This window comes from Mixophyes fleayi, chromosome 6, assembly GCF_038048845.1.
Source record: "Mixophyes fleayi isolate aMixFle1 chromosome 6, aMixFle1.hap1, whole genome shotgun sequence".
NCBI classification, from domain to species: domain Eukaryota; kingdom Metazoa; phylum Chordata; class Amphibia; order Anura; family Limnodynastidae; genus Mixophyes; species Mixophyes fleayi.
The window spans coordinates 23,194,280-23,218,279 of NC_134407.1; the positions used below are offsets into that span (position 1 = coordinate 23,194,280).

Genomic DNA, 24,000 nt, shown 5'->3' on the forward strand with positions numbered 1-24,000 from the left:
TGATACACCAGCTGATAGGATTATACCTTTTACCTCTCCTAGGGCCATCTGTTCTCTTTAACTCACTAAAACCCTGCAGCCTGGATTCAGTTGTCGTTATTGCATAAACCTAACTGCATTACAAGTACTTGGCATGCAAATCATTTCTATGCTGCAGGCCTGGTGGATGCAGCGATAGAAGTTGCTTAAGGTTTATACGGTTAGTAAGTCTTTTCTGTTAAAAGTGACAAGGAATAAAAAGAAATATAATGAAATATCAGACTTTAGGAAGGATCTTTCTTTTATTTTCCTCCTCTCCTCTCTTCTCATTTTAACCACTGCAATAATTTGCCATGCTTTGTGAGGACAGAAGATATTCCATGGCAGGCGTCCACTGAAGCAGCAGGGGGAATTAGTTTGCTTGGAAATGGTCTAGGTTCAGTTTATATATAATACTGGTGAACATTAGATTATTGGATAATGAGGTGTTAGCAGGTGGAGAATGCATGCAGGTACATATTATGATGATTATTATATATATATTTTTTTTTACGTCTGGTTTTATTTGATCACGCGGGGCGATTTCAAGGCAACATTTTATTTTAAAATTATTTTGGTTTTTAAAGACTCGGTAAATCCCATGTTATCTACCGAGATATTCAATACAATCAGTCTGTACTTACACCCATGTAACGATCTGAGACACTGGGCAAGTGCTAAAGCAAACTAAAGTATTGTATTATTTTTTTTGTATTATTATTTTTGCACTAAAGAAACAATATATATATATATATTTTTTTTTTTTGCAGGATTCTTGTGTTTATCGCGCTCCCCACGTTCAGCTTCTTTATTCTGTGCGGATCTTTGCAGCTGCGAGAAAATAAAATCATCCAAGTCTGTCCTTCGGGACGATGCGATTTCTGCTTCATATACAATGTACGTAGCAACATTAAAATGAATGTTCTTTATTTTACAAAAAAAAAAAAAATCTGCTTAGAGTCATATAGTTATTTTTTTGTGTGCAGCTTACAAAAATAAATACTTGTGTTTTGCTAAGATCATAATAGCTCATTAGAGGGAGGCTGGGCTTGGACCTCTACCAAAATCTAGCACCACAGGGCTGAGCTTGCTAACTTGAACCTATAATGTTGCCAGTTCTGTCTCCCTAGGGAAGGAGAGGACTAGGGGAAAGGATCCAACCTTCTTAATTGTGAACCTCATTAGTGATGGTTGCTAGGCAAAACACACACCTATCCTCAGTACACATGAAAGGGATAAACAATACGTCACACCATAATGACTCTTGGGTGTATGGCAACCTCTAATTATTATATTTTGTTCTCTTTTACCTTAGTCATTATTGCAGAAAAACAAATTAGTTTATTTTTGCACAGCACGGCAGATTGTAAATTGCGCTCTTATTCTGATATCTAAATAATCATGTTCCACTTATCGTGGCTCTCCAATCTTGTTGTTTTATGCAAATCTTTTTTTTTTTATATATATTTTTCTTTTTATCGCTGTAATAAGCCATTTATTTAGCGTAGCCATTCTTTTATAACCACACATCAGCATCTTTCAGCAACTCCCTTGCCAAAAAATAAATAAAATATTATATATAAATATATATATATATATATATATATATATATATATATATATATATATATATATTAAACCGACTCTTCTTTTAAAGCACATATGCACCTAGAATTGAACTTATGTAAAGATGCACAAGATCATTTTGCTTTGAATTTCCCACAGAGAACACAACTCCCATCTGCAGGGCAAGGGCCCAATGGCAGGAAGTTGACCTCATAGTAAATTCCTTCGAGATTTGGTCATGTGTTTTACAACCATCTACAAACTCTCACAAGAACTTAGGAATGTACCTCTTTTCCGTGACCAGCAAACCAAAAAAAAAATAATATAAAATTAAATGAAACTGCCAAAAAAAAAAAAAAGAATAAAAAAAGATAAAAAAAAAAAGTTGAAGTCTAAATGATAAAAAAAAAAAAAAAAAGTAAAAAACAAAAACAAAACAAAAGACAAAGAAACAAAAACAAAAATGAAATTTGAGCTGCATGGCACTACTGGTTGTAAATTATTTGCGCTGAAGGAAAATGGCTGTTAGAAGACTAAATAGTTTCCAAGTTGTATCTCATGTGTGCTAAAAAAAAATCTCCAACTGTCTGTTGATCAATGAATCGAGGTGGAAAAATAGATGTAATAGTGTATTCAAAATAAAGCTTGATGTATAAAAAAAAAAAATGCATTGCAAAAGGAAAAAAAGGACATGAAAATGTATGCCTACCATTTTCCAGATAAGAAGGAGCCGTACCTTCTGAGGGGTCAAGGCGGCGGGCCCGCCTTCCGTGTTTGGAATTGTTGTGTACGAACATGTTGTCTGAGACAGCCAAGACATGGCCGTCCACATTGACTGTTGTCGATACAACAACCTGAAAAAGAGAAACATTCTACTTAGCAAAAAAGGAGATACCATGTAGGCAGTAATCCAACTTCAGATTTTTTATAAAGCTATGGTCAAGCTTGACACACACACACACACACACACACACACACACACACTATCAAGCCTTTCAGGAGTTTTTGGGACAATTGGGTCAATACTGGTAGGTGCTTAGGACACCATCTTTCTATATTACAAAATTTCATTGGATCAGAACAGCTTTACAGTTTCTAAACTTCTACACTATGGTCACTGGCTGACCAGAGTGTAGAAGTTATATATTGATCATCGAATCATCCCGTCCTGCGTTTGGCTAATCTGATCTGTTTTACAGAACGACCAGATTCATCACCAGGAAAATCAAATGAGTGTGAACAGCTTTTATACGTTACAAACATGATATCGCTATTTTTATTAATAGATTTTGATACTGATATGATGCAATCAGCAAATGTTTGGGTTTTGTTACCAAACACAAATATTCTGCCATACTGATCTAATAAACATTTTTGTTATAATGTAGCAAGACTGGTGTTAGGGTGTGCATTCTCTTCCTGTACAGAAATGTTCAAAAACCCTTCTTACATACGAATGAGAAAATACTTCTGCAAATCAAAACATTTTAGCCATCAAAACTTCTATTACCCTCCAGACATTTGTCACTTCTATGATTACATTTACCAACCAATAATGATGTTTTTGCATATGAAAAGCTTGAATGGAAAATGAATAGTGAAAGTGTTTCAGCCCATGAAATGTATCCATTCTCAAGTTCATTTGGATGGTGATTGACCCTGGTATGTCAATGGAATTTCCTTCTTTATATTAGAGTGAAAGAGTTCTATTCTTGCTGCCCAGGTTCATAGTGCGGCCATAGAAGAAATGATGGATAGGGCCCTCTTATACTCCAGCTGCTTCACAGCAGAACAACTAACACATCACAACCTTGTTAACCAATAACACCTTCAGTACGGGCTTTATGTAACTTATCCTGGAAATGGTTCTATGGTGGGGACCAAACTAGGTAGAGAATTGCACATGTTTCAGGTCTGTTTGCAGAAAAATCCACATGTTGACATTTTCCAGAATAGTCTTTGGGGCTCAGATAACGAGTGCAGTTTAATAAGAGAACTCCGGAATGATGACAATAGTTCAGGTTTCAAATTGACTAAATTAAATTGCCACAGCGGAGTCAAAATATAGTGGATGTTTAGGGGATTTCTACACACACTCTCTCTCTGTGTATATATATACATATGTGTATGTATATATATATATATATATATATATATATATATATATGTATATATATATATACACACACACATACATATGTATGTGTACAGATGTTGTCGTACATCAAAAAGTACTTAAAATGAGTGAATATGTATCCCTGTATCGGCTACTGGTATGCAACTATATTGCCTTAGTTGTGAATGACTAATTGAGCAACTAATACAGATCAGATCAGCAAGTTGTAACACAATTTTCAGCAAAGAAAAAGGTGCACGTTTGTAGCTCACTTAGTTCGACCAATCACACAAACTGGGGGAGCATCTAGCATCCCGTCTTGGCCTGTATACTCTGTAATGTGGCAAACACCTCAGCAGACTATGTACTAACATTGCTTAAAAATGCTGAATCAGCAACTAACTCTAGTACAAATTAGACAATAAAAATCAAATGTCTGATTGGCCAATATAGTTTAGTGTAGAATTTAGAGCAACTTTTGTTAATAGCTATCTGTATCCTTTATGTGAACTAAACGCAACTCATAATGCCTTATGGTTCATTAACAGACTATATTTATTTTTATGTTTTCATCAACACGACAGAGAAACAGTCAATAAAAATGACCTCTTCGGGGTGAAAACATCAGCAGCAAACTGGCCATATGGGCCTGTCTGAGAGCAAATTGTGTCCCACTCTCACTAGCAGTTAGGCAAGTGTCACAAGGGAACAAAGACACTACACTGTTTTATATTGTGCGCTGGTACAGTAAGCTACCGGCTATTACTCTACATAATGAGATCGTAGGATATGTGGTGCAATGGAAAGCATGTAAGAACTGTCTCCGATAAATCTTCTCTTTAAAGCATAGTCAGCACTTACATAAACTGAAGGCAGCCATACCTGTGGGCTGAACCAAAATATAGGGGTAGGTTTAACAAAACATCTAAAAAATGAACAGTGGAGGTGTTGCCCATAGCAACCAATCAAATTCTAGAATGTACTAGATTAAGAATAGCAAGAATCTTACCGGTTGCTATGGGCAACCCTTTCACTTTTATTCATAGATTCCATAGTCTGTAAAATTCCGCAGGAACTAGTAACGGAAGTTTGAGCCAACTTACTATAGGATGCATACTCATTAGCATTAGTCCAGCCTACAAGATGGCTTTCTCTATTGGATAGGGTTGATGAGTACACTTTAAGTAGCTTATAGCACTTGACAGCTCAAAAAGCTCAAAAGTCAATGTAAATTACATTATATAAACGGATAACTGTCCAGTTAAGTTTAATCACGGACCAAATGATTATCCAGTTTTTACGTTTGCAGAAATTATCGATGTATACATATTAAAAAATTGCATTATTTATCCCCTATCCTTTGTAAACTTTGATGCTTGCTTTCTCACCGCCAGAAAACCGCTTGAGGAATTTAACATCAACAAGCACCTAATTAAAAGTCAAAATGAAAATACAAAACAATCTAGATAAAAAAAAAAAAAGGAAAAGCCAGCATGGTAAGTCAAGCTGAAGATTTAACAGAGGTCAGCAGGCTGTGTGCAGCGTTGCTATAGTGAATTACATCCTGTACGAAATACAGGATGCCTGCTTTCCATACTAAAGTGCACACATCGTTTCAGTCCTCCACTCTACACTGCATGAAACACACAGGGAACAAAAAAAAAAAACACAGAATAAGGCAGGGAGAAAACACGAATGTCTTTTCTGTGTCAATTTATATATAGGTCAGTCACCAAGGGAAAATAACAGTTCAGCCCCAAAAAAAAAAAAAAAGACGTTTGTTCTACATTAACTCGTTTCTGGTTGGTACCTTTGCAGAGCAGACTTACAGCAGCTGAATACAGTTGCTTAGTCTTTGTATTATGCCTAGTTCCCTAAAATAATTAAATAAAAATGGAAATGAAAAAAAAAAACCAAGTCAACGAGGATCCAGTGACTTCCTCTGCTAACTAACGGTTCCACTGTTGACCACAGAATTATTTGTGAGTGATGTTTCTTTCCAGCTATCAGGAAGACAAAAGAGGAGACTCCTAGTCATCCCAGGCTTGACCTTCTGCTCTGCTCACATGGATCAATATTACCAATGGCACTTGAAGCTGAGATCCATGAGAAATGGAGGCTCGCTGGAGTGTTTTGAAGAATAGTTGTTTTTTCCTGTGTGTTTTTTTTTTTTTTTAAAGATATATCTTGCAGTTAAGCACTTTATGAATTACAGTTAGGAAAACAAAGTGAAAAGATAACACAGGCTTCTTCATACAGAATGCAAACATCATGTGTCATTTTTGATCATTAACTGCTATAAGTCAGCGTCTGCTCCTATTGGCTGGCATGACCAATGTCATTAATAAGAATTGCTCAGTAGTAGCTAGCGCTTGAATATAGTTTTCTGGGACATTGCTGCTGGACAGATGCATTGCTATATGTCATATAAGATGCTGAATAGATAGATAAAGCACACTACACCCTTTCATCTAACCACTGGACATAACAGTTGTACAAAACTGACTGGATTGTGAAACTCTCCCTCAATAGATCTAAACTTATACAGCATATAGAACAAGAATGGCATACCAAACACAGGGCAAAAAAAATAAACTTTCAAACCTAGGGAGACTTGCTAACTTTGACTACACTATGTAGAAAGAAAAAAGAGGTATATTGTATCGTCATAACTCTGCTCTCTAATGTGAGGGCATACCATGGACACAGGCAAACTGCAACACTCCAATATCTGGAAAGCCACTGGTCATCTAAACCTGTTTTAATGGATCAGAAAACCCTTCAGAGATAACTTTTCCCCCCTGAGCTATCCCAATATATCTACTTTTGTCCCTTCCATACGCAATGTGAGTTACTTCATTTGGAACTCTTGAGAGAACCGCGTAATTCCAGAGCAAGGAGGGCTCTAGCTTCAATTGGACAAGCGTGCATCAGAGCACTGCAGTGTCGTTACCCTCCTGCAGAGGTCCCCCCTCATGTTATAGGGTAACAATATTACCCCAGCAGAGCTTCTCCTTCAGCCCCTGCACAATGGGAGGAGAGGATGCTAGTCTAGGTACATCGGGCAGGGTTATGTATATTGTTATTTATGAAGGGTTTACTGGCTCTTTAACTTCCCATGCAAGAATATGTGTCTGTGTTCATTGGTCACAAGCAAATCTTACCTTCCAGAGATCTGGAAGACTAAAGAGCTCAGCCCTTCAGTCTTCTAGACGTCTGGCAGTTAAGATTTGCTTATTGTGTCAATAAACTTTCACAGCATAGGTCTTTCTATCCTATGAAGTTAGCCTTGCCCCTACTTCAATGCTAAACAGCCTTTAAGTGGTGCTAATTCAGAACTAAAGAGGCTAATCTCCCTAACTGATCTTAATAGCCCTGGAAAGAATGCACAGGTGCATTGTGTGGCTAGTCTCTCTTTTGTTGTATGGTTACATACAAGTCACGATGCAAAAATAGCTGCCATCACTTCATCTCTATCCTCCTAGTACATCAGGTCTAGTTATAGAATATCAGAAAAGGATGCCAACATAAACAAAAGATTACACTTATGCATTTAATACACTTTTCAATCAGTTTATCGTCTTGTAGGAAATAAATGTATGTAGAACCAAAAGTACAAGGGTTTTGCCCCAGATTAAAGATGAACAGAGGTTGGAAGAAAACTATAATCCATCTTCACCATAACTATCATGCCAAATAGGGCTGGCACTAACATTAGGCTGATCTATGCGGATGCCTAGGGTGCCAATGGGTGACATAATGTCCATCATCCAGTAATTTTAATGCCCCCGTGGTGCCGGACTCTGACATGTTGGAGAAGCAGACAGCCGCTTCTTGTTATGTTGGGAGTATGGCGCTTGGCTATGATGTCATTTAGTAATGTATTTAGACACACATGTCGGTGACCAAACTGGACGGATCTAATTCCTCAGAGCCCAGGCTGAATGACTGGAACCCTGGCAGCTAATGCAGTCTGGCAGATTGCAGTCACCAGTGACCAAATTTACCACCAGTCCTTATGGAAATCTGTTTGATCTCAATGAACAGATTACCAGGTGTTTTGGACCCATATTCACCAAATTGACTATCCAGTTTGGACTATTTACATGCAACTTGATCATGTTAACTCTATATAGGAAGTGTCTCTAATGCTAAGATAAGATGGAATATTTTGGAGGTACCCTTAAACTTTTTATTATTTAATTAAGTGCTCAATGGAACGACCGTGGTCTTCAACTGGTTCTCAATTTGTATAGAATATATTTAATTGGCCATTGTATAGCCATTTTGGTCCAAGCTGGCAATGCCAATGGATTTTAACAAAATATGCAGTTTTCCAATATGGATATATCAGAATTATGCCAAATTGCTTGGAAGCTTCGTAGATCTGCTAACTAAACTTCTTTCCTTTTAACATAGTCCTTCGTCTTTCGAATTAAAATGTATCCCTTTAAAAACTACTACAGCTGACAATTCTGCCAGCAAACTTGCATGTAACGGGAAAGTGATTGTGTAAGTAGGATCACAGTGCCAGGCTGTCTCCATCAGAGTACCTGGAATCTTCGCATATCTCTTGGATTCCCTGCATTCTTCAGGCAGTTCTGATTACACTTGAGGAAAAACTTTAGGAAGAATCTACGGAAAAGAAAGAAATAGAAAGGAAAGCCTTTAAATATGTCATAAATACGAGACTGTCAAACAAAACCGACAGCGTTGAATATTTTAGAAAATGCAGAGGGCGACTTTAAAATGTCTAAACACAAGTGGAAACAATCTAACAAGGTACAATCAAAAAGGAAGACTTCTGAGAAGTGAGAAATAAACAGAGAAATAAACAGTGTAATGTTTATCAAGTGTAGATAATTATTTTAGGATGACAACAATTACTATAAATATATGTGTACAGTTATTCATAAAACACTGAAATTTGCTGGAATTTTTTATTTTTTTAGCCCAATGGGGTTTAAAAACAATTTCACCGGGCTACGCATTACCGAAATTATAACTGGCGATGGTAAAGTACTTGGTTGTTATCATTGTTTTAAAAAGAACTAATGTGTATTTTGTCCCTTTAAATAATCTGGATAAAGATTCTAAAAAGGAAAAGTGGAAGTGTTGTCCATAGCAACCAATCAGATTCTAGGTATCATTTTCTAGAATGTACTAGAAGATTGCTAGCTAGAATCTGATTGGTCCCTATGGACAACACTTCCAATTTTCCTTTTTAGAAAGTTGGATTAATTTACCATTTCAGGTTATTAAAATCATATTAAATTGTATGGAGCAGGCCATATTTTGACATATGATAATGCTATACTGATATTTTTATGACAAATTATTAATCAATACTTTCCAATATATAAGTGGAGCCTTTTAAAACACCGAATCCCGGACGACATAGCTTTAAATAGATGATATCCCGTACACATATATGTCTCTGTATCACAGTAAGGATGTCTATTCAGCTAAGTTTTTTATGGTTGTTGAATACTGTCCCTGGCAACTTCTAGCACTGGGACTTTGCATTATGTAAAGATGAGGAGAACAAGAGGGTGGGTCTAGACCACCTGAAATCCCAAAAGAAGTTGTCAGAAACCAGTGACAACCACCATAAACATCTATACTCTCAGAGAGGCCACCATACACAAATATTGTTCACCCAAATAGGTGTACTGACCAAAGCAAATGTTATATATTGATGAGGGACCACATTTGCAAGAGTAAAATTTTCTCTAGTTAGAGTTTAACTTGTCTCTCCTCTTGAATATAATGCATTGATAGAAAAGATGATGGCGAATGGATATCATATATATATATATATATATATATAAATATATATATATATACACAGAGAGAGAGAGAGAGAAAGAGAGTTGGGAGAGAGAGAGTGGGTGGAGAGAGAGAGAAGGGGGAGAGAGAGATAGGGGGGAGAGAGAGGGAGAGAGAGATAGGGGGAGAGAGAGAGGGGGGAGAGAGAGGGGAGAGAGAGAGAGAGAGAGAGAGAGAGGGGGGAGAGAGAGAGGGAGGGGGGAGAGAGAGAGGGGAGAGAGAGAGAGGGGGAGAGAGAGAGAGAGGGGGGAGAGAGGGGGGAGAGAGGGGGAGAGAGAGGGAGAGAGGGGCAGGGGAGAGAGAGAGGGGGAGAGAGGGGGGGGGAGAGAGGGAGAGAGAGGGGGGGGAGAGAGGGAGAGAGAGAGAGGGGGAGAGAGAGAGGGAGAGAGGGGGAGAGAGAGAGGTGTATGTGTATATATATATGTGTATATATATATATATATATATATATATATATATATATATATATACACACATACATATAGATAGCTATAGATATATATATATATATATATATATATATATATATATATTACAATAGATATGAGCTATGAGCGGACATAACATAAAATAATTTAAAGACTATTGTTCAAACTTTAACACAGTATTTGTATTTCCAGAGATGTACATTTAGAAAAAACAAAAACCAGCGCCTTTTACCCCTGATCATCTGTCCTGACAATGACACACAAACAGCCATATGCCATCAGCATACAGTAAAGACACTTGATATTCCACCCACCAATTTCTCCTAACTACTACCCTGCAATTATACAGCACACATTCTGTTGCGAGGTAAATTGGGCGCACCTGCGGCCAAGGCTTCATTTAAACTGCATCAGAAAAAAGGACCTAACAAGGTGAGTACGTGCCTCAAAGTTATAGTCCTGTCAAGCAATTAGGTTTTCACTTCTGGGACATCCGCACAGTGCAATTATGCCACACATTACAACCTGGCTAATCTGCTGAACAAATGTCATGTCTCCGAGATGCTAGTAAAAGCGGTTCATCTGCAAATGTGTCTGCTCTTAAGCCCCTGCCTTATGCATGTAACAAGCCACAGCGCCTTTCTGATTAAATCATTTTACAAGCGCTTAGCAAAAAGAAGGAAAAAAGATTGCATGCACTTTCCACCCTTTAACTGGTGTAAAACTTAATACCAACCTCTATATACATTACAAATGCAGCAATTTATTTCCTATATAATCAATTGACACAACTTTTTATCTCTCTGCTGCAAGCTTTTCTTATAGCTCACTAGACAGTTATGTGTTCTTCTACTACTAGAGAAAAACATTTAGAATGCAAATAATTTTTTTTATCAATATCTGTTAAAAGTTGCAACCCTCTGTTCAGAAGGTGGGCCGGGTGTAATTATACTCCTAATGTACCTCCAGGACACAGATTCACTGCTAAGAGCACTTTATCTACCATTCACAGAATGCACTATGTATAACAAGTTATTAGTAATTACAGTTGTTAATAGAAAGTGTGAAACACATGATTACACTAATTACATTGTTAAGGATGGGAGCCTCTTTCTTATTGAATTTTCAGGTCTGGAGTATCTTCCCTTCCCAATTCGTGCTATATTGCACCGTATTACATTATATATATATATATATATATATATATATATATATATATATATATATATATATATATATATATATATATGCATACATACACATACTCTCTCTCTCTCTTTATGTCAGAGTCTCTCTGTTCATTTCCAATTTTTATACATTCTGAACATCTAAAAATGTGGGTCTGCCATAGGCCAGCATGCTATTTTTTTTAATTATTATTATTTTTTTTAATTACAATAAGACCTTCTGGCAATGGAATAGTTAATTGTTAAACCTGCTTAAAACATGGTTATTCATTGAGTAGTAATTCTATTGTTGGAGCATGAGACAGGAGTCGAATAGATTCACTCTTTCAAGTCAAATGGTAATTCTCATCCTTTGCTCTATTACCCTTTAATTGGCTTTTTCTTAGAAAATATCTGACAACTGCCTTTACATATCTCTTTCCCAGACCCCGGTACACAAAGGATTTAATGCTCTTGTTATGAGCAGGAGGAAAAAAAAAAAAGGAAAAAAAAAAAAAAAAACTCTCGTGTCAGAAAATCTTTGGCTCTAGCACCAATAAACTGTATATTACTCCTAAACATGGATTTGTTACTCAATTGAGGGGAGGCGATACAAATTCCAACCTGTCATTAGTGCATTATGCGTAATTGTGTACAGTATGCTTTCAGTTGCATCTGTTGGCCTATTATCAAAATGACCATTATGTACACTAATTCCCTGACCCTGTCTATATTTCCCTAAAGAGTCATAATCTTTCACAGTAGGTAGTATAAATCAGGCTTGAAATATGGGATTTATTTACTTGCCTCCCTGGAAGACGGGAGCTAAGAAAGGGCTAAGGAGAGAACAAGTCAAATCAAAGCCTCTAAAAAGGACTTAATTAGTAAAGTATGCAAAGTTGACAGCAATAGTGTGTATGTGTTTACATAAACAAGATGTGCAGACATGCAAAAGCACCGACATTCACAAATCACCAACATAAATGCTAAATATAACTTTCCACCCCAACACATTTCTCTTTGCATTCATTTCGAAGGGGAGAATAAAACGTTAATATTACAGTTTTACACTACAAAGAAGCGCCATGGGGCTCAGACCTCACCTAGACTACTACAGACAGAAGGTCATTGTTTACATTTAGAAATTGGTACCCTTAACAGACTGTATGAAGCATATAATTGATGGAGAAGCAGATGCCACCAATAATAAAATGACAAGTTGGAGCATGTGTCTTAAATCCCTAAGAGGCTGAACCTCTGCCACTAGGGTTGTCTTGCAGCCACGATTGTATTACAAGTCAGCAGACTTGCGTTTTAAAAGTATATTTTATGTAAGATGTTACAAGTGTGTTATAGAATAACTACTTATGTAGGGAATCCTAAAGCAGTGTCTCAGTATTATCCCAAAACAACAACATTTATTTTACAACATTTTATTGTCTGTAGATCCCGTTTAATAATTACATATGATCTATGAAGAAGGAGCAATTGAACACTATGGACCTCATTTAGAGTCGGACGCAAAGTCCGTTTAAGAAGTGTAGGAGTGGAAGTGTGTCGCTGCTTGGTAGGGTATTACAGGTTGCAAGCAACCCCAGTTGCGTCCCACTCTTAATACCCTACATAGCTGCGAGCAGTTCCTGCAGCTAACTAATGCTTGCGCCACGTAATTCCTGACGCACAGCTTTAGCCCTGTTTTGACGTGTGTTGCGTCTGCGCCTCACTGCGACTAGGATGTATTTACATGGTCACGCCTTCTCAATTCCACGTTCCTCCCATTCTCTCGCAGTGAGTCGCAAGTGTTAATAGCGTCCAAGATGCAGGCGGATTTGGTGCTTTCTGCACATGCATGATAGTGTTTTTTTGTTGGATGCGCCTAAAATGGACTTTGCGTCTGTCTCTAAATGAGGTCCTATGTTATACAGGTAAGCAACCTATGTCTCTCCAACTGTCGGGACTTACAGTCACATAATAGCTGGAGGACCACTGGTTGGATTATAGGCAGGGCAACTGGGTGCTACACAACACGAGCTCTCACTAATTGTCCCCCTCCACAAAAGGGCTGAGGGGACTGTGCAAACCTGAGAACTTGTGGCTTCATATCAGTCCGTGCAGTCACCAACCACCCTAGGCTTGTCGCGCAGCATCGGTAACACAGCAGCTCAAAACCCTCAGGAGCCACTGTGGCAACGAGGCCACCACAAGTTACTTGACCTTGGGCACCCAAAAATCTTAATTCAACCCTGAGCATGTAAGAAGAGACGGTGTCACAGAAAGGACTGGCTCTACCACTAGGTGAATCCAGCAGCTCAAAACCCTGTAAGGGGTGCCTAAAACACTAAGGACTAGATTTACTAAGCTGCGGGTTTGAAAAAGTGGGGATGTTGCCTATAGCAACCAATCAGATTCTAGCTGTCATTTTGTAGAAGGTACTAAATAAATGAAAGCTAGAATCTGATTGGTTGCTATAGGTTACATCCCCACTTTTTCAAACCCGCAGCTTAGTAAATCTAGCCCTAAGTGATATAATGTTACCCGTTTAGTGATTTGATTGTTACCACGGCCCCCTGACTGAGCACCGTTTGCCCACATGGCTGGCTGCTGATTGCCCATGTTTGTAAGGGGGCCGGAGGTGTTTCGCTGGGCTATGGTCAGACACGGGCTGGGAGAGGCGTGGCCGGGGGGCACACAGGCGGCCGCATCTCATGAAAAGGGATGACGCGGCCGCATCCCCCCTGTCATGTGATGCGGCCGTCTGTGCGCTGATGCGGCCGCATCTGATGTCATCAGATGCGGCCGCGGGGGAAAGAATTGTATTTTGCAGCCGGGGGGGGCGGCCGGCGGCCTACCCCCCGGCCCTAATAGCGGCCTGATCGAGCGGCCCGGGGGGGCGATGCCCCCCTGCCCCCCGGGCCAGCCCACCACTGGCTATGATATCACAGCCCAGAGCCACACTCCCAAGACGAGAGGTGGCCGCACAGCAACCCACTCTGAAATAGCTAAGAAGCAAGGGGAAGGGGCAAGGGGGCAGTTTGGGCGGTCTCTGAAGATGACATTGATCTAGGGTGCCCAAAACTCACACAAAGGCAAAACCTTAGAGGGCAGCATCAGCCCAACGGTAGACCAACTCCTTTAAACAAATTATGTTTACCTTGCAAGACAAATTAGTTGGGGACAGGAGAGGGGGATGAGAAAGGAGAACTTTATAAAAAAAAAAAAAAATATATATATACACTCAGTAAATTCCAAGATGTACCGTAGCCTAATTCTTACAACAATTATTACTTCTCATTGGAATCTCAGTCCATGTATACAGGCAGATGGAGCAGATTTAAATGCACTTTCTGAAGCGCACATCATAAAATATCATCCCTAATGGCCATACGCTTCAACAGTAAAAGTGTGATAATGATCTAGCTGGTTGGTGAGCCAAGCGAGTTAGATATTGCCCAATATACTGCTCCATCTGTATGGAGTGGACTTGTCTCACAAGTGCCCATTACTCCAATGTCTAAACTATTTAGGTGACTATAGCCCACCCAAATTTATTTCAGAAGTCCGTTCACTATCGTGTGTATTTAAGCTATGAATTAGTTCATTTATATTTACTTTTATGAAGCTGATTATCCAGACCTTCCCTATCTGATGAAAATCATTTTAATTGTAGTGTTAGGCTCCTGTGTAATATCCATTAGATTATGAGCTGTTTAAATTCTACATGGGTATTGTGTAAATTGGCCCTTTGTGAGCTGGGGAAGCAATTACGACCAAACAGCTCTCTTTTAAATGGCTACAGAAGTTTGTGGTGTTGTTTAGGACAATCAGAAACAAAGGAGGCTGTTTAATTGTAATTTAATGGAATATCAAGGAGTCCGTGGCATTAGATGCTGGCAACAGAGAGCAGGAGAGAAAAAAAAAAAAAAATTAACTGCAATTATGTTTGATTAAAGCTATCCTTCTCAATAATCAGCCATCCTGACAGGCCATGGGGCTCTAGTGGGTTCCACGATGGCAAAAGGTGTTGAGCAATATTAAGACCAATAAAGGAGATATTAGCATGGCTAATTACAGCACTGCAAAACCTGTAAAGGGGACCTCTGTGTATTGTAATGTGTGAAATAATTGGCCAAGGCCATTATCAATTACATAACGAATGAATTTGGGATGTCAGAGAAAAGCTGACGTGATGCGTTTTACTTGACACTGCTCGGCTCCCTCATGTTTTTATGTTACAAAGGTCTTATCAGCTCTTTATCAGAAGCTGCAACTTTACCAAGTTGTGAGGTTGCAGATGCAATTGTACAGTCAGCAAATGTGGCTGCTTCATACAACTCATACCCGTAGGATCAGTGCTTATTCTCACCTAACCAAAGCCACTAACCATGCTATAATTAATACGTCTTGGTGCAAAGAAAAATAACAGAAACCCTGCCTAAAATTTTTTACGAACACAAAATCGGGGACATCTATGAAAACTGGTACACAGATAAAAGTACACTGCTGCCGCCTACAGCGACCAATCCCATTCTACTTCTTATTTTTCTAACAAAGGTTAGAAAATTAAAGCAAACATTTGATTGGTTGTCAGACAAACACATAAATACACTTTGCACACAACACTTGTTAATAAGCATCAGTATATAAAACTGCTCCACTGTCATGTACACTAAATAAGTCTTTACTGGTTCTTACAAGGACTTTCTGTAAACTTTGAAAAATCAAGTATGCACTCAAGCATTGTATATGTCAGTCTAACCACTAGGGGCAGTATCCCATTGGCATCGATAGAAATTTTTGTTTCACTAGCAAGAAAAACTATTAAATGTATTATTCCCTTAAAGAGCCCCCGTACCCTACACACAATGGAAACAACAATTTTGTGGGTTGAACAAAAATGCATGAGAACACAGCCTGGGAACACAAAATTAACATTGTCATAGTTTTACTCATTAGGACCATAACTAAATAGCTATACTTTCAAAATGAGCAATCTCTAATATAATGATCCTTTAAGACAATGGCGGGGAACAGACGGCGCAAGGGCCCTCTGAGCATCCTGTGGCCCCCAGTTCCTTCCGATTTGTTATAGCTTGTAACACTTGTTTAAAATGTCTTCTGATATGTTATTACAGATAGCTGTCTCTTTGACTAAATGTATTGTTTTAACTTATTACTGAGATGGTGGCTCAGTGGTTAGCACTTCTGCCTCACAACACTGGGGTCATGAGTTCAATTCCCAAACAGACACCCAGTCATATCAACTATTCTAATAATAATACATTACAACTACACAAACAATGCAGAGTATTATCTGTAACGGATCAACACAATTCACAGAGCATTATAAATATGTGGACACATTGTAAATTACAAGGGATTTAAAGGAGGAGGGTGCATTTATAAATAGTACTTTAACCTATGACATAGGGAGACTTGTATGCTGTGCTTCTATTCACTCTCCACTGACAAATTACATTGTACTGGTCAGTACTATAATCTGACCTAGATTCCCAGGATATAAACACGGTTTCCGAGGGTGTAGTGGTACAAACATTCCCAGAAACAGGATTACAAGTACAACGTACAGAATACTGGAGTGTGGGAAAAAAAAAAAAAAAGCTGCTGTTTTATTGACTGCTTTTCATTGAAATATTAATGCAAAAGCTTATCAATCTGGTTCAAAGAATATGGGAACATCTATAGGGAATAGGCAAGTCTTAGAGGTTCTTAAAAGAATTGGTAAACCTGATGGGAGTAAGGCAGGTAATCATTATGTTACAAAGAAACAACAACAACAAACAGTAAAGGCCGCTCAGAGTAATATGTGTGGTCAGGTTATTTTCTAGCAGTAAATGTGTATACAGCCTGCAAACTATTATTACCTCGTGTCATTCTCAAGGTGCAGAATGTAGATACCCCGACATTCACACAGTAACAGATAATACCTGTACTTTGCAATAAACAATGTTGCGGAATCTTTTCTCTTTCCCATCATGAAGACTTCATTGAGATTTCCATGCAGCCCAACACAAATCTGCCACTGCCAATGTTTTAAGCAACTCTTAACTCAAACAGCTTTGGTTGGTTGACAAGAGGGAAAATAGGTTTACTGTGGAACAGCGAAGGCTTGTTCACATGAGCTTATTAGTTCCATTGCATACTTCACAAAACTGAAATAAAACAATGCAACATGATAGAGACTATTGATTCCTATGCGGTACATGCCTGCTCACACGACCATGCAGGGCATGGGGGGGCCTCCAAGCTTAGAGGAGGAAAAGCTGCAAGTGTCATTTTGGCTGCATGTAAGCTCCATAAGCCATTTCCGCCATATGTCGAATAGACATGCGCCTATTCTGCGGGGATCCACGATCCCAATGCATGGTGAATTTTCCTTCCATGTAGCATCTGTGTGCACTCCATGGAGAATGGAAGTGGACTAGCATGTCCATCTGGGTGCGTGAGAGTGCATGACGTCACTGGCGTGCCAGTTGGAGAATAGCATATTTTTGGTGGTCGAATACGATCAAAATTTGTTTTCTAACGTCTATAGAATTTGAGTTCAAATACACAATTTGTTTTGTTTATTCTCTTTGAAAATGTCTGCACTGCTTTTTGAACTGTATTTTGCTTTTCATTAACACTTGCGAGAGTAGTTCTAATTTAGTATGTTAGGTTTTTATTTATTTTTTGCTGTCACTATTGGATTGAAAAAAAAAATAAATAAATAATAAGTAAAGCCTTTTTATGAAAAATGAAAGGGTTAAATAAAGTCCTTAAAAGATTTTTTTCCGGTGATTGAGGAGAGAGTGAGCACTCTCCTGCTTCCAAGCAGTCTCTCCTAATTACTGGTAAGTCATTGAGCGCAGTGGCCACAGCTGTGTTGTGTGTGTGAGCCAGGCCATCAGTCGCTCTGAGTATTGATTACTGAGCAATTCTAGCTGATCGGGTCTTGGAGCTTCAGAGACAATGCGCTTTCCTCAGAAAACCTGTAATGAGCAGTTCCTATACAAGACTACATACTGCTGACACCAGATCTCTGCGCTAAGATAGTACACAGGTCAATACATATTGGATTTCCAAAATGCTAGGGTCTTAATGTCAGGTCCTCTCTATATTTTTCCAACTTCTACCATTAGCTATTACTGGGTTCTTGTGCTTTAATGCCATACTGGGGGGTGGAGGGGGGCGGAATCTCCTCCATTAGTCTGATTTATACTTCAAATATGCCATGACAAATTGCTTTAACACCAGACTTATTAAATTCTTGTACATTTCGAGTTATGGGTCTCATATACTTGTAACATAGGCATGACGTCATAATGGAAAGTGCATGGTGTAAGGGTATTGAATTTTACAGCTGTAACCAGATGTCCTTTGTAAGTACTTTCTCTCTCTCTCTTACCTAAAGAGCAAAAGCCAAAAAAAAAAAAAAAAGAAGAAGAAATTCATAGAAAAGGGGAGAGAGAGAGAGAGAGAGAGAAAAGACAGAACTATACCACAGACCCATGCATTGCCTGATCTGCCACTGTTAAATAGCAGGATTTAAATTGCACCCATCCCAGAGGTATTCATGATAACCAGCATGTAAATGTAGATGTGTAAGGATCTGAAAATATACATGGCTTGACTCGCAGTTCAACAATTACTGGCCTTTGTCTACGGTTCCCACTCTACTGTAGCAGATTTTGTCTCCAAAGGACTGAAGCTATTTTACTTTCCTCCGCTGTAGTAACCACCCCGCATTAACAATATTTGTACTACAATCACCAAGGGACTCACTTCCCAGATTCTATCATTTCTTTATCTCCTGACAAATACCTCACTATTGAACATTATTAGGTTTAGGAAATTAACCCCTCGCCGACCAGAACTCTGCTAACACACACAGCAGTCCGGTATAGAACCTCATCATTTTATTTCCCCCCCCCCACCCCCTTTATAATGGTTTCACCCCCACCTGCCCCCTTCTTTCATCACTGTTCAGCAGCTGCTGTCAAGGGGGCATTTATAGATACCATGATCTTGTACTTTTACAATGATTCTCATTACAACGGTAGCAAAGAGATCTGATGGGATTTAATAACTTTTTTGACCTTGTCCAATATGTTGCTTAGTGAACTGGCAGCAGTCAGGCAGTTCGGAGTAGGACCGCTACCGGTGGACTATGTACCCTTGTAGAGAGTTGTCGCTTATTTTGTTTTCCGTTAATTTGTTTTCTTAAATAGTTCAGTTGAGAGTATCACAGACAAAGGGAAAAAAAAAACCCATACCCTTTCCCTGCAGTTATATTGCAGCCTCTTATGATGTTTTCAGTATTCTTTACTGGCGTTCCATGAAGGTTATCTCTTTAAAAGAAGTCAACTCTTCAAGAGAAAAAAGCAAAACAAGACGTGAAGTGCACAATATTTACACAGGGGTTCTTTTTTTTCAATGAGCAATATTTTCCTTCCTCCCCCGTCCCCTTCACCTATTTTTTTTGATTTGTAATTGCTAGTGCAGAACTGCCATTATTTCCTGAGCAGATCACTCGCCCTGTCAATCAGTCTGTATTTTGTCTTTCACTGTGGGCTCATTAAAACCTCTCTCTCTCTCTCTCCCTCTGGACCCTGCTCTATTTGCCAGCTCTGATCACCGAGTTCCTCCTTTAAGACAAAATGCCAGCATCACTTGCCTCACATCAAATGCCTCCCTAGTAACTTGATGCCAGCTCCAGGGGAGAAGGGGAAGACATTTTTTTTTTAACTTTTTTATTGCAGGCTATGGGGAGATTAAGAAGACCATTTGTAGATTGTCGGTCCCCAATGGTGTTAAAAGCCATACCTTGCCAGGTTCGGAGGTCGACTATTGTTGTAGAGTAGATATTGCTTAAACCATGTTGGCCAAATGTGCATGAGGTCTGAGAGCATGCTTTTGCTGAGTAATCATGCTGGGACTTGTAGTTCATCATCATCATCATCATTTATTTATATAGCGCCACTAATTCCGCAGCGCAGTACAGAGAACTCACATCAGTTCCTGCCCTATTGGGGCTTACAGTCTAAATTCCCTAACACACACACACACAGACAGACAGAGACAGACAGACTAGGGTAAATTTTGTTACCAGCCAATTAACCTACCAGTATGTTTTTTGGAGTGTGGGAGGAAACCAGAGCACCCGGAGGAAACCCACGCAAACACGGGGAGAACATACAAACTCCACACAGATAAGGCCATGGTCAGGAGTTGAACGCATGACCCCAGTGCTGTAAGGTAGAAGTGCTAACCACTGAGCCACCATGCTGCCCATGTAGTTGTAGTTCCACAGCAGCTGGGCAGCCACATGTTGACCATTTTTGCACCAAACATCAAAAACAATGCCAGTTTTATGACACTTACTTTATCAAGTCCTTTTTTTTTTTTTGCTTTCTCGGTTTTGGGGGGTGGGGGTTCAAATTGAAAAAAATGCTGACATCAGCGGTCTTTACAAGCAAACATGCATGCAAGACACTAATGCTGGGAATTGCCTTTGACAGGCTTTCCATCCTTTTAGATCCTGATTAAAAACTTATTAAAACATTATAAATGATTAATGCGAGCACAGCTCTGAGTAGCAATTATTAGTTTTAATGCAGGTAATGCAGCTTAATGACGGGGGCACATGTGTGCAAAGCTTTAACTTCATTACTCCTGCATGTCAACAAATGGAAGAAAAATGTGTCTCCCAACTATCCATTACTTAATACAGCACTGAGCTCTCCTTTATACCTCCCCTTGGCTGATGAGCCAAGAGCCATAAATTAATCCTCTCTCTCTCAGCTTCATACCAGGCTGAGGTGTTAAAGTTGCAATAAACTTTTTCTCAAACCACATGTGGAAAACTAGAACAACAAATTATAAAACAGAAAAAAAAAAAAAAACACAATCCAAGCATAGAAAAAGAAACATATACAACAATATTTATTAACATGACTAAAATATCATACAACTACAAAGCGTTCAGAGAAAAAAACATGTCTTTTAGTGAATTAACACCGGGGAATGGAATTTTCTTTTCCAAAATAGCTGAATCATTATTCAGAAAGGGAAAACAAACCATCATTGTACCCCCTGAGCTGCCTGAAATATTTTTACACGGACGAAGCTCTAACATTTGGATCTGAATAACAGAATAAGGAAATACCAGTCAGCGCCTCTCTAAATTGGTGAGTTGGAAGATAAGCATATGTTGGACTGAGAGAGTACTGTGAATAGCAGCATTTAGGAGGCTGTGAATGGGGGAGTCAGCCACATGAAGCTCACAAAGAGGGGCAGACACACCCCCCCCAAATGCAAGAACTGCACCCCCTAAGTGATCCGCTCCATCACACTTCAGTCAGCGGTCAACACATGCGCGATGTGGCTTTTAATTTATTTATTTCACTCCTTCTTTCTGCTCTTCTTCCTCTTGACAAGTAGCTCAATCCACACTGATCTATATTATCCGTTTGAAGAGTGTTTCAGGGCTATTTGCATCATTTTATGCCTAATGTATAATATATAACGCTAAAGTGAGCCCATGTACTGTCTTGTTACCAGCCATGAAAAAGTAAGGGGCGATGAAGATACATTAGTCCTTTCAAGCACAACGGCTATAATGCAAGCAAGAAAAGGTTGCTACTCGGAGTTAAGAGGTAACCTTTCTGCCTCGCTAAGACAATGGGGGAGTAAAGAAAATGTCAAATCAAGAGAAGGTGGCTTTAGAGATGAGGCAGCCCAGAATGACGCTGGTGCCATATTTTGTGAAAGTCTAATGCAGTTGGCAGGAGAGATCCCTGTTTCTGATTCATCCGAGGCCGTATGGCAAAGCTTTGTCAGTCTGTGCAAGATATAAATAATTCAGGGTGAGAGATGGCAATTACAGGGCCCTGCACAACCAAAATGAATATTTTATGAAGACTAAAACTGCTTTGGAATGAATCATACACATGGAGTCACACATACACACACACACACACACACACACACACACACAACGGCTAGTGTGCTTTTACATGTTAACACAAAGGATACAAAGCCAAAAGCCTTTTAGATTTCTTTTTTTTTTTTTTAGTATTATTTCCTGTAGATTTATGGACTTGGCACCAGTGTGTGTTGTAGAAATGTACGAAGTCAGGGAAAGCATTGTTTGGTTAAAAAGAATACAATTTTGGTTACACAGATATACTGGGATAAAGGGCATTCCAAATTACTCTGCAGAGTCCACAGTAATTAGCATATGTGCATATCATGTGCAAGGTAGTGTGAGCACGAGTATTCTAGAAATAAAACATTTGTGCACATCTCCCCATACAACATAAAATTTGTGTATTTGCACTACACACGTGTATATATATATATATATATATATATATATATATATATATATATATATATATATAATATTATATTATATTATATATGTATTTGATAATGTTAGGACTGACCAGAAGGGGAAGATTTGTGTGAGTTGGTCAACTTAACATATATTGCAATATGTGGAACTAACATTCCCTATATATACACCACACACATAAACATAATTTGTTAGATCATTTGTAAGCTGTCACGGTGTGTTGTCTTATGAAGGGAACTATCCCATGTCAGCAGTAAACAAGCTGGTCCATTTCAGCAGGAAAGCTCTACAGCTTACAACAAGAAGGGTCTTCTGTCCTACATCTCCTGCAAAATGCTTGCTTTGGAATAGGGACACAAATAATATCATTGTTCCGTAAAGCTGCAGCAGTAAAAGAACCTAGTTGAATAGGTATTGTGTTTGCGCAGTTAATGATACCTGGGCTATTGTGAGGGAGAAGCAGGTCAGGTCTGTGACATCACAGGAGCACAAGACGCCCTCTGTACAGAGTTCCAGAAAAAAACATTTTCCCATCGGTGGGAGAAAAAAAAAAAAAAAACACCACCGCCACAAGCCCTCAAACCAGTTTTTACTTAAACCCAACTCTGAAACGTTGTTATGAAAACAAGACTATTAGGTATATTAATAATTTGATAAATAGAGATATGCCTTAAATTATTCATGAGGAACATTTGGCAGGGGTAAAATGACATGCATGGAGCAGGTTTACAAACTAATTATGAATTAAGCATGCAAGAGGAGTCGCTAACCTCCAAATTAAAATATTTTATGATTCTGCAATTACCAATAGGTAGAATTTTTTTTAATTTTTTTTTTATTTAATGCCCCCGGTGTGAAAAAGGAAACTCGCTTTCTACGTTCACAGCTGGCAGATTGTATACCTGAAAAGTGACAGCAGTAAAAATCACAATCGGAAATGTGTTTGCAAAGCAGGTTCGCGGCTGATGGATGTGACAAAGCACAGTGACACTAGTCGTCTGGCAGGGCCTTGCTTACACACACACAAGTTTGAAAGAAGCTGATCTACAAATAAGTAGAAAACGCACATATAAGTCATGTCAGTGTCCTCGTAGAGAAGAGACTGGCTGCATGGGGAGAACACAGGCCCATCAGCGCCATTCGTGTCAAAGCCCTGACACACTCACAAACCGGATTCTTGTGTTCTTGCGTTAACCCATTTGGCAGCCAAATCATCCTGTCGTAGCAGCGGCAAAACGCTTAATATTCCTCCTTTGAGGAGCTACTGTCAACGACTCATTCATGGGTTTTTCCCTTCTAGTGCCTGGGAATTATTACTGTATGATTAGTGAAGAGAGGACACGGTTAGGTAATTCAATCTCTTTCCACAAGAGGGCTGCTTTTTTCACAGAACTCCGGGAATTAAATAAAGTCTTCTGTGGTGTTTGTGTGTTTCAGAAATACAGTTATTGTACTACCTATCAAAAAAATAGAACATAATAATAATAATAAGCAGAATAGATTTGGATGCAAAAAGCAATC

General features: G+C 38.9%; 1 protein-coding gene across 19 annotated transcripts in view; it reads right to left on the reverse strand.

Moving 5' to 3' along the window:
- EBF3 (EBF transcription factor 3) overlaps positions 1–24,000 on the reverse strand; it is a 123,138-nt gene that overhangs the window by 39,639 nt on the left and 59,499 nt on the right. For 12 of the 19 annotated variants that reach the window (XM_075216019.1, XM_075216021.1, XM_075216008.1 and 9 more), the window contains exons 7-8: positions 8,254–8,335; positions 2,294–2,438 (exon numbers count right to left, since the gene is read on the reverse strand). In XM_075216019.1, the coding sequence (XP_075072120.1) occupies positions 2,294–2,438; positions 8,254–8,335 (227 nt within the window). The remainder of the gene's footprint in view (positions 1–2,293; positions 2,439–8,253; positions 8,336–24,000) is intronic. The other 7 variants (XM_075216022.1, XM_075216024.1, XM_075216016.1 and 4 more) reach the window with 1 other exon arrangement.